The sequence below is a fragment of the Mastigoproctus giganteus genome, chromosome 4, assembly GCF_048544385.1.
Source record: "Mastigoproctus giganteus isolate SK-2022 chromosome 4, ASM4854438v1, whole genome shotgun sequence".
NCBI lineage: Eukaryota > Metazoa > Arthropoda > Arachnida > Uropygi > Thelyphonidae > Mastigoproctus > Mastigoproctus giganteus.
The window spans coordinates 244,568,502-244,581,173 of record NC_143578.1 but is presented as its reverse complement, the minus strand read 5'-3'; the positions used below and the strand labels follow the sequence as shown (position 1 = coordinate 244,581,173).

At 35.9% G+C, this 12,672-nt stretch overlaps 1 protein-coding gene across 1 annotated transcript; it reads right to left on the bottom strand.

Annotated features, from left to right (window-relative positions):
* Positions 1-688: 688 nt before the first annotated feature.
* On the bottom strand, positions 689-9,466 carry LOC150087587 (astacin-like metalloprotease toxin 1). Its single transcript, XM_090372541.1, has 9 exons — positions 9,454-9,466; positions 8,964-9,004; positions 8,651-8,726; positions 7,823-7,943; positions 6,827-7,002; positions 5,196-5,423; positions 4,842-4,979; positions 4,498-4,742; positions 689-772 (listed from the first exon to the last, which is right to left on the bottom strand). The coding sequence occupies exons 1-9, from the start codon at positions 9,464-9,466 to the stop codon at positions 689-691; spliced, it is 1,122 nt and encodes a 373-aa protein (XP_090228667.1).
* Between the last annotated feature and the right edge of the window lie 3,206 nt (positions 9,467-12,672).

Here is a 12,672-nt window from a genome sequence, read left to right as displayed (position 1 = left end):
ACTCGGTGGCCATCAATCTCAACTTGACCGATGACCTCTTAGCAGTAAGTAATAGAATATATCCTCACTCGTTATGCCCAGTCATTTATTATTATTAATAACGCATTTAATTATTAATTACTTATTACTATAGTAGTCAAGATATGGCCCGAATTATTTCTTTTTTATAATAAGAGAATTTATAAACTTTTATAAAAATTTATAGAATTTTATTTTTGTATTTCTTTTAAGATCGTGTTCCATGCCAATAATATGGATTACCAAAATGGGATTACAGCCATCGATGAATTCAACTTAAGTTTCAGAAAATGTGACAGCGAACAAGATTTCTTGTACCTCGCCATTTAATAAATATGAGTTTTTCTTCAACTTTCTGCAATTCGTTTCAGATTCCCTAATTTTTTTTAACCTATTGCGTATAGATTATTCAACAAATTGCAAATCCCAAACCCAAATCTACATGATTAAAGTATTTATAAATATTTAAACACCCTTTGATCAATGATTTGTATACTGATTATTACAATTTGATATCAACCGGTTGGATTTTTACTTTGCTCATAAATTCGCTTTCAAGTAACGGTTGAAATTTGAAGTTTTGAACACGTTTTATTGAAAACAGCAATTAATGGAAAGACATAAAGATAATTAAAAGGATTTATTAGCTGTTTAGAAACTTGACTTTCTCTTAGCAAGAATTAGGTTTCAAAGTGAAGTCGTCGATGACTGCTTCACCGGATCCTGGGCCTGCCACCATGGCACCAACGGCAAACTGAAATAAAAAAATAGTTTTATTTTAGCATTATTGAAAAATTGAAACTACTGTATTTTTATTATTATAACTTTTTCGCTTTATGGGATTTTTTTCGGGCGTTTGAGGAATATTGATATCAATGGCATGGGTATTTGGTTGTGTCTGATTAATAATACACTGGTGTGCAAAACTTAAGGACCAGTCAGGTTTTCACTTGTAGCTTCTCATAGGAGTGGCCTGGATAAGAGAATGACATACCAAAAGAACATTGTGAGGTACAGAAATGATGAAGGAAACAACACCGAGACATCAACGGAAACAAAACGGTACAGAGAGACTGTGTTCGAAAATGGCAACATAGCACTATCTGCCATGATACAGATGCATCACTACCAAAAATGGAACAAAGGGAAGAGGGGGGGGTCCTCAGTAGGAGATATGGCCACCCTAATGTCGATGCACCGCCTGTCCATACTTAGAACAATGTTGTTGATAAGTTCTTGCGGTAACATCGTTCGTTCCTCTGTCAGCGCATCTTCAGCTGGTAAACATTTTCTGGCGGGTGTGGACGTGCCGCTAAGCGTGTCCCCAGAGCGTCCCATATGTGTTCGATGGGATTTAGAACGGCGGAACGGGCAGGACAATCCATACGAATAATGTCCTCACTTCCCAAAAGCATATCAACAGCTGAAGTGCGATGGGGTGTGGCGTTATCATCCATAAACACGAACTCGGGGCTAATGGCACCTCGGAACAGACGCACATGGGGAAGGATTACCTCAGTACTGTAGTGTGCACCGGTTAGAGTACCGCCTTCCAGTATCGGCAGTTGTGTACGTCCATCCAAGATAACGCCTCCCCAGACGAAAACACCTCGACCGCCATATCGATCCCTTTCAGTGATGTTTTCGGGGTGATACCGTGTGCCAAACTCTCGCCAGATTAGCTGACGTCCAGAATTCTGCTGAGACTGAATCTACTCTCATCAGTAAAGTGTACCTTATCCCATTGCGCTGCTGTCCAGTCCTTGTGTTCGATGCACCACTGTAAAGGGTGTCTCCGATGGGCAGGTGTTAAAGGGACACAGCATACTGGCCGTCGGGCAAACAGTCCACCTTTGTGGGCTCGCCTGGCCACAGTAAACCGCGATATCCTGCGTTCTGTGCAGCTGGTTTGCAATGGATTCCGCTGTTTGGTGTCGGTCCCTCTTGGCCTGTAGGAGTATATAACGGTCATCATTGGGCGTTGTTTTTCGTGGACGACCACCACTGGTCCTTCGAACAGCTGTATCTGTCGTTCTGCAGGCCGACCACGCACGTGAGACGATGCTATGAGCGATACCGAACTCTGCAGCCACACTCCTCGCACTTCGACCTTCCTCGAGCTTCCCAATTATTCGACCCACCCCGGGAAAAGCCATCTAGATGTTGTCTGTAGCACTGTATGAAACCAATAGACCATCTGGAGTTCGTACTTGTAATACAGTACACTTTGTTTGGTCAATATATTTTTGCATTAGCTTCTGATGTATTATCCTGGTTACCTCGTCATGTCTCTGAGTGTACTCCGTCTGGGTGATCACCCTAAACTCCTCAGTGATATGCTGAATTCTTTCTAGGGCTAGGCGGCATCGTCCAAATGTGTCACTCCGGAGGTTTCTGGCAATTTATTTCCTTTAGTTTCTGGTATTGATAACCTGGACTTGGATGGCGAGAATGAATGCTTCGGTCTCGGGGAAGAACATCTCATCAGCATTAACCTTGCTCTAACCGTTCAAGGCCTTATACACCTCAATCATATAACCTCGTATCTCCGTGGCTGAGTTAGTCGGTCTCAGGCGTAGATAGCAAGATTTTATTCCCAGTAACTGGGGTTTTTTCGTCCAGCAAAACAGGCAAATCGACCAGAGAACATACGCAATTTACAGACACAAATACGGGTTAATGTATTTAATTACGGGCAACCCTAAAATAATAATAATAATAATATCACCTCGCATGTAGCAAACCTCGTGAATAGCACAGTGGTATCGTTACCGTCTTCCCAACATCAGGTGGAAAAGGACGGAGTTCGAATCGCGTCAATGACGCGATTCGAACGGAGTTTTTCGTCCAGCACAACAGACAAATCGACCACAGAACACACGCAATTAGCAGACATAAGACACACAGCACGGCATATGAATTTAAATATTCGGGTGGTAATATAATAATAGTTTTTTTAGATCACCTCGCAGGTGCCTAGTCACCAGACGCTGCAATTTGTAGAACTGGAGCTTTTCTTGGTAAGAACACCCCTTTGTTCCCCTCACCAATCTCGTTGCTGTTCTCTGTACTCATTCCAGCAGCTCTACATCCTTCCTAAAATGAGTCCTCCAGATCTGTATGCAGTACTCAACGTGCGGCCTGATGATTGCATTATACAAAGGGATAATGACCTCCTTATCCCTGCTAGCAAAGTTCCTGTATATCATTGACAAGACCCATCATCTGATACGTTACTCTGTGATTACTTCTACCCATATGCAGTACTTTGCATTTGTCAATGTTACCAATTGCCAATTCTCTGCCCATCTTCCCCAACTTTTCTAGATTCTGTGCAGCAGTAACATACCGTCATTAACAACCCTACCAACCTTCGCGTTGTCTGCAAACTTGGACATTAATCCTGATATACCTTCATTAATATCAATGATAAATATAGAAAGCAACCATGGACCCAACACTGAACCCAAATGGACTCCACTAATAACATCAGTCCACGAAGAGCAGTACCCATTGATTACAACTCTGTCTTCCCCCACTCAACCATCCCTTTACCCATAGGTAAAGGGATGGTTGAGTGGAGGAAGACAGAGGAAGACTTGTCATTAATGCCACCAGCAATGACGGAAAAAACAGTGTGGGTTAGCAGCAGCACGTTGAGGAAGATCATGATGACGCACGTGAACTCGTCGACAATTCACTGTGATCATCAGTGAAGATGCGTGGCACAAACTTGGCTGTAAAGGGTTTTATTCTTGTGTTAAAACTGATCGACATTTTCTATTTTTCTTGGCAACTCAGGACAGTTAAACGTCGATCACATCACGAGCGATTGAATTATCGGTTTTAGAAGTTTAAGGGCGGTTAGAGTGAGGATCATTGCTTCGACCCACAAGACGCTCTCATTAAACTATTGAAAAGTCATCGAATGACACGTAGCGTCATTCGATAGCTGTTTTCAACATTTCGTGGATTTCCGTTGCACTTCCCTTAATTTGAAACAAAATTTGACACAAACACCCTGCACAATATAAAATCACTCTGTTGAAATATTTGACGCAAAATTCAGATTGATTGCAAGTACCAATGCGTTATTATGTTTAAACGCGTCACAAAGATGTCAGTCCCCGAAATTTTTGTTCATACTTCGTATGCGCTACAGACGTCTTGAAATTTTTGTTATCTGGGGAACGAGGTGAAAGAGTGTCTTCTTCTTCTGATAAAAATTTAAAATAAAAATAAACAAAATGAAATATTTAAGTGTTACAGAGCGAGGGTGTTTCTGGAGTTCGTTGAAACGATGCTCATACCTGGTGTAAATGAGAAAAATTGTGAACCATATTAAGTATAACGAAATATCAATCGCTAAGAATGCTATACAATCATATTAACCTAGGTGAGACTCGCCATTAAAAACTTAGTTATGTTTTTAATGGAGGATGTTCAATTCTGCACTTCTTAATATATCAAAGCGATTACCATGACTTCATCCATCCCAACATCGACTGATCCCTGAAAGGTTTGCCAAGTGCCTGAGGTCTGCTTATATTGGACAACATCGCGACCATTCGGATCGTAGACCAAGAGAGAAACGAACCACGGACCAGTTGTATACACTTTAACGGATACACACATCTTCCTCGGCTTTTGAATACGAAATGTTTGACTCCAGAGCCATCCCTTACCATTCGGAGAGGTCCTGCTGTTCAGAGACATGACGAATCCTACACGAACGAACAGCCGAATTAATCTTTTGAAATGACAAAAAGCGTAATCTTACTGGAAGCGTTGAACAGAACTAACTTTGCTCTTTCAGAACTTACCTGTTCTTCCAGCTATCGTCTGGTGTGTTCTTATCCAACGATCGTAGCTGTTGTCTTCCATGTTTTTAAATCCACATTCATCGCTCTCGAAGTTACACGTATACGTAGAAACCGGAGTTGGTGTGGGTCGTTTGTTTCCTGTAATTATAAACTTCGTTATGCACGCGGTCGTAAGAAGCAGGCATAAAATTCACGCATGCACACAAACTCTTTAGGATTGAAATCTATAGAATTTCTTCATATCTCGGTTTTCACTCGAATACACTTCGAGTTAAATTGCTTCGCTTTGAATCTCAATTGTGTTTCAAGCAGAATCCCTTTTAAGTCTAATTTACAAGAGTGAAAGACACTTACCGAAACATTGGTACAACTTGTTGATCCGTCTTATGTCGCTTTCGGTCATGTCATTATTATCTTGTATTGATGGAAGTGTTACTCCAGGTTGCTTCGGTATCATTGTCTTCGAAATACCGTCTTTCGAAAACGAATATTCATCGTAAATCATGATGGAATTGTAATCAAATGGCTCTCCAAGCAGATTGTTTTCCCATGGCAGAAGTTTATCAAAGCTAAACTTCATATCTGGACCAAAGAGTAAAAGGAATAACGTTATTATGAATATAATTATTTTTTCTAAAAAATATTGAAGTATGAGTACTCCAGTGCTCCTTGCAGTTCAATATTTATGAGGTACATAAGTTTTTGAAAACTTATCTACCTCAGTAATAAAAATAAAAAAAATGTTTTATTACTGGGGGGGGGAGGGTAAAAATTAAAATAAAACAACGTAAGCTTTAATTTTTTGAATTTTTTCTCTTCATATACATCCTTTTGCATTCAATGCAATACATTTAGAGGGAAAAAAATAAAGTAGCTGAAAAAAATTGTTCTTTTCTCTGATAAAGCATTTACATCTTCTTTGAGATCGTCATCACTTGAAAATATGCCCACGCAGATATTTCCTTCAGATTTTCAAAGAAGAAATAATCACTGAGGGCCGGGTCTCGACTTTAGAGTGAGTGGTTAACTCTTGGAGTCCGCAGTCTTTCATACTACTAATTTCTCTATGGGACTTGTGTACAGGAGCATTGGCACGAAGAACATCTCTTGGCAATTTCCCCTCTAATCTGTTCCCTTTATATCCCCGCTTAATTTTTTCAGAACAGTAACACAGAAATCGCCAGTGATTGTTCTCTTGCGCTGATGTAGTCCATCAAAAGAATTCCATGTTCCTAAAAATTGTATTTTGAGTCGTGATTTTTTAGACAGTGATGATCCCGACATTTTCCATTCGGGCTCAACCGGTCCATCACTGGACAGTTTCGCCCAGTCCCTGTGCAGTGCCATACCCGCTTCCGACCCCAGCCCGATCGGCCCAGTCCTCAGAGCCAATCCTTGTCCTGAGATTACGGATCCGTCTTGCCGACTTCCCTTACCTACATTATTCTATCGACTAGAGTCACCTTGAAGTTACACAGTAGACACTTGAAGTCTATTCTGAATAATCAAGTCTTCATTGGCATATTTCTGGAGCTGTCGTTTTCGTTGGTTTTACCAAGGCCAACGAAAATGACAACTTTCCAAAAAGTTCAAAGGAGTCCAAAATTATATCTGGCATTCAGATGAGGCGACATCATATTTTGAATAATTTTTGGTCCATTCTCTTCTTTTTACAACAAACACAAAAAACGTGATTTGTTTCGTGATATACATGCTTTCCTCCTAGTTGATTAACTTAAATCTCTTCTATTCTTTCGTGCTTCACTGTACTCAGCTGGACCTGCGCGAATAAGATGAGAATATGATAAAACAACATTTTTATATCTCGAGCATATTTATAGCTAAGGTAGATAACTTAATGAACAGAACACTCCTTATAAATACAGGGCGGTGCAGAACACTCCTACAAATTTTCCAGTAAAATAAAAGGATAAAGCGGCCAAAATCAAACAAAAAGTTACATAAGTATAAAACCTACACCTTACCTTCATCAATATTATCCCAGAAGATATCTAGGTAATTGTCTCTGTCTGAGCGATTCTGTTCATGGAAGAAGCCTACAGAGTGAAGGATCTCGTGAATTACAGTTCCCTTGAGGTTACAACCATCAGTCAAAGAAATTACCTGCTCACCCCCACTCATTCCTACAGGAGAATTGCAACTGGAAAAAACAAGAATTCTTTATAATGGATTTTAGACTTACAGCTGATTATATTCTTCAAATAAGAGTTCCATCTAGCGGATTTGAACTTATTTTTGAAATTTTAAAAATGTATAAAGTCTAAGCAGGAAAAACCGACCAGAGAAGACATGCAACTAACAAACAGAAAACAAACTGGTAGATGAAGTAATTCTTAAATAGCCATAATAGGACATTTTTTTGAATCATACTCAACCTCCAACTGTGAAAAATTGTTTCCATATTTCTCTAGACTAGAAATAAAATGTTAACAATTTTATTCAGCCATTGTGGTCTTTTGTTATCAAACTTTAAAGAACCTGATGAGATTTTTAAGGGGAAATATATAGGTTAATGAGGCAATGGCACATAAATCTAAACGAGAAAAGTGATTTGTTTTAATTTTACCTAAATGTTACAACTTGCTGGTTTTCGGTTCTTTGGACAGGGTGAAAGGTGAGAGCTATTTCAATTTTGATTGCCAGTGGCAGATCGAAATGAAATACCCTTCAGAATATCCTACTATCCCTAGGTTGTTTATTAAATATTGTCCGACTGAACTCTAAACATAATAAATATTTGTTGTTGGTTAGAGAGAATGGCATTAAATTCGAAATACTGATTACCTAATATCATTTCTGTCCTTCCAACTTTTTGAGAATATGATCAAGTTATGTTGAAGGAATGTAATTAACAAAGCTGATCCTTCACATTTTAGTCAACTTGGCTTTTAGATAACACCTGAATATACGCTGTTCCCGAAACAAATTGACATTCACAAAATTTTAATTTTTCAACTTACCCATCAACATATTTGAGGTGGATGAAATTCGTGTGCTTATTTGGATCCCTTTTAACAAATTTTAGACAGGTGCTCTTTTCGATTTCGCCCATCGCTTTCAATATGAGTTCTTCAAATTCCACTGCAAATTCAGATACAGCATTGAGAAATATTAAATAATGTTGGTCCGCACACCAAAAATAGTATGAAACAAAACTGATATTTTCCATAAGAACTTTTTTACATTATGTTTTCTCACCTCTGTGTGTGGCAATATGGCACAAAACAAATCTGTTCTCAAATAAAAATACATTTTAAAATACTTAAAGACTTTATAATATATTTTTTTAAATTCTTTTCATTTATTTATTTTAAAAAAATGTAAAAATTAATGAAATATAAATTGTTTACCGAAACCTTGATTGCATCATGTGCTGTTTGGAGCAGTTCTTTAGGTGACATAAGGTCTAATGACTTTTTGCCATAGAATTGTATAATTTCTTTTTTTAATAGCCTAACCTTTTATTACGTAAATTAAGCTTTAGTTAGGATATGACTCTTAGAAGTTATAGTTAATTTTTTTTTTTTTTTTTTTTTTTTTTTGATTTGGTAGTTGTTGGCGCATCGGCTTCTATGGCCATATTGCACCTCCCAAGGTTTTTGCAGTACTTTGATCCAAGCCCGAGGCGGGAATCGAACCCGCGACCTTTGGGTTGCCGGGCAGGTACTTTACCCACTCGGCTAGCCCGGTCGGCCGTTATAGTTAAACTCACATTTAAACCACCTATTAAAGAAATAGGTGACGAGTACAATCATATTACATGAAAAATTATAAACATTTTCACCTACTTTTACTTTGGTGAATCACGTAAGGAATAATCCCGTCCGGCCACAATCGTGTTTCACTTACGATGCCATTTCTGTCCTAAAGAAGATATAATTTTCCTTTTCAGTATATTATTTTAAAGATGATGATGTTTATCATCTTTAAAAAGATGATGATGTTTATCATCTTTAAATTTAAATTCTATTGCTTTTAAAACCATCATAAATTTATTGGTATATTCGAAAGCCTATGACGTTTCAATGGATTCAGATATCTAAAACAATTTCTGCCTTTTCCATATCGTTCGACTTGAAGTATTCTACAAAAGTAACTTACCTGGTCCCATTTAACTCCAATCATGTCTCCTCCAAATAAATCTAAAAAAATAATTGAAACAATTTACTTACGTTTAAGAAGGAAAACTGAAAAACATAACTGATATTTGCATTTTTTTATTCATTACCTTGGTTTGCGCAAATCCATAACCAGTTGGCCATTAAACTGATTACGCACCATAGCGAACCAAAAAGTAAATCAAATAATAATTGAATAAACTGAAAGCGGTCAAAAATTCATTTTTAAGACAATATTAACCAGATTTATGAGTAGCATTGACTGTAGAGAACTAGAACTACCCCTCCATAAATCGTGTTAACTTTTCAAAATGAGCGTGCGTCAATCATTCCCCAGTTTTCATATGAACAACGTTACATTTTCCACAATGAAATATTTTCCAAAATGATAGTTTTTCTTCCATCTTTGAATAACCAAGAAAAAGACCAATTTCTCAGTTTATTCTAGTAAACACCAAATGAAAAAGACTTACTTGAGTTTTCCATAGCGATTCGTTTCTTTGACTCTAAAGAAAGAAAAACCGATAATTGAATACACTTGTCTTTGTAATAAGATAAAAGCGTCTCAGTAAATAAATTTATAGTGGTGATCAGATTTCGAAATAACTTTTATTGTTTGAAAAAATCTCACATATAATGATTACAATTCAAAAAAACGTTTTTTCGATACAAACTATAGTTTTTGAGTTAAGAAAATGATTTCTTAATCACCCTAAGTATCTTTTTAGAACAAATGTTGTAATTCCATAAATATCGGCGAAGTAAACATTTTTAAAATACATTTATGACATTTTGTTTTAATTGATTTAATGAGAATTATTTAACGAATTATTTAATTAAATTAGATAAGTTAATTATTTAACTTATCTAATTATTTAAATTAGATGAGTTTATTTAATTAAATTAAGTTATCTGGAGAGGATCTCTTTCATAGGTGGCAAAAATTAAAATTAAATTGACTAAATTTTAAAATGAAAGTAGATCACTTCATTTAATTAAATTAATAATTAAATGAAATTATTTGGCGTGTAATCTCATTCATAGATGCCAAACTATATTTAAATTAAATTAAATTAGTACTTTAAAATTTAAAGGAAAAATCTGAATCACAATACTACATTTATTTCATTATTATTATTATTATTATTATTATTATTATTATTATTATTATTATTACAGAAATTTGTAAAATCTGTAACAGATCAATTAATTTATACTTATATCATTATTTATTTAAAAAGGTTTACTTAAAAATTTTAGGTCAGCAAAATACAAATGTTTTCCTATTTTCATGGAAACACCAATTTTAAAAGTTTACAATTTTAATGTACTGAAATTTTGCAATTCTACTGAAAATGGTTTAAAAACATAGAGTTGGAAAAAGCAAAATCACAAGCTCATTTTACAAAGTGAACAATTTTACACAGAATACAGTTTAAAGAGAGAGAACTGGTACTCAAATTACTGCATCAAGAAAAGGTACTGACTCCATGTTGGACTTCCTACACTGAGGCCAAAAAGGCACAAAACTAGCAGTACATTTTTCATTTTTGAAATAGGCAGTCAGGGACTCCGTTTCAAATTTATAGTGAGGGAACAGAAGGATAATTTTCACACACTCTACAAATAGAGAGACATAGCGTACGAGATAAGAGTGATACGAGTTCTCAAGTAATGGCAACTATCTTGAGACCAGTATATTGACAAAAATTATTTTTTTAGTAAACATCTGTTTCAGCTGTTGCCTTTCCTATCCCTACTGTTTTAGTTTTAGTTAAATTTTACCATATTCAGCAATTTCTCAAGGATGCGGACATTTAAATAAGATCTTCTCTGACGTTCTAATTGCAATACGCAGAATATCTGATAAATGATAAACAATCACTTTAAAGATTTGATTTGAAAATAATATTTGAAAAAACTGGTCAGGTTAAAAGTAACTACTTATTTTTAAATTGTCCTTTCCTGTAACAAAAAACGAACGTTGCAAAAAATTATTTTCCCTTAAAAGATAATCATTTACTGTTTGTTATTCCAATTGGCTTCTTCCATGCCCACATATTTTTGCAATCTTATGGTAGATAAATAGTAGTAAAATTCTGTCTACTATTTATCTACCAAACTAGACAAAAAGCATATAAATTCTGTCTTATATCCTTGATAATGGCAGACTTGTAAACAAATATATTACTACTGTCCAAATTGTAATTTGGACAGTAGTAATTCTGTCTAATTATAAATAATTCTGTCAAATTATAATTTGGCCAGTAACACAAAATATGACTCCAATCCTCGGGAGCACCACAATTGACCAATGACTAGATTAAATCTAAAATGGCGAGCGTTAAGAAATCTGTCCGGCGAGTACGTATAAAACATTTCTTGGTTTTTGAGACAGTAAAATTAAATCTGGAATGAAACATTTGGTAACAGATCCTTTCAGAGAATTCGTCCATTTCTTTTGGCAATTTCTGATGTAAGTTTATACCAACATTTTAATTTTTATCAGATTTAGGGTCTGCTAGGGCATGCATTCCAAGTAAAGAAAAAAGACAACCTTTCCTGATGTGGTAAGACATGCCCTTAAAGATTCACCTGAAAAGATGGCATAGACACTGTACTACAAGTGCACATTAAGGAGAAAGCAGCGTTTAACAGTGTCTAGCTGAGACTAAAAAATTATTTGCACTTCCTCTGCGATGCCAAATTTTTGCAACATAAGAAATTATAGATAGAAAATCAGTATGAAAAAGCAATCTTAAATGTTCCGTTCTTGAAATCCATTTTTATCTTATCATGGCCAAAAAGTTTTAACTTTGTTCTGAAGGTTCTTAATATGTGGTAGAAATGATGATTTGTCAATAACAACTCCAAGAGCGAGTCAATAATTTGTCAATAACAACTCCAATTCTTATAATGGGGAATCAACAGGAGGTAATGTTTTTCCTTCATATTTAATCGATGGAGGTCTAGTTCGATTTAATTTTCCACGGAAAACCATCATAGTAGCAGATTTAGTCGAACATCCTTTGAGTTTATATTCATATATCTATTTATAAAGTGTAGAAGTTATGGTATTAGCATGCAATTCTAACTCATTTTTTCAATTTCTATGTACAAATATGAGTATTGTAAGATCAACAACATACACCATCATTTGGATATTTAAGCCGATCAGTATTAGAAATCAGCCAATCGTTGAGTATAGAATTCCACACCAGACGTCCAAGAACGGATCCCTGAGAGCGAGGAATAACCATGAGAGATTTTCCTAGCGATGGACTGATTTCGAGCTGGCAGCAGAGTCGAGAAATTTGAGAAGTTACTTTTAAAAAGATGATATAAATTGTTAGAGCAATTGGCAAGTGTACAGACTGCCTTACTGGTATTTTTTTCTGCTGATTTTCCAAAGAAACCTGTGGTCCATTTATATGGAACATCACAACTTTTTGACTTCATTTTCGGGAATTATGACAACATCATGTCAGGTTTCACAGCTTCGGCTATTAAATCAATGTCAGCAGGTAATTAGATGAGTAAAACTTCAGCAAAACATATTTTAAATTCACTAAAATAAGAATTTGAATATACTGTACAGTATATACAGGGTGTCTTCAAAATATTGGTACAAACGTTTAAGGGAGGTAGGTAACACGTAAAGGAATGTGAATCGCATAGGAACCCATAACCAG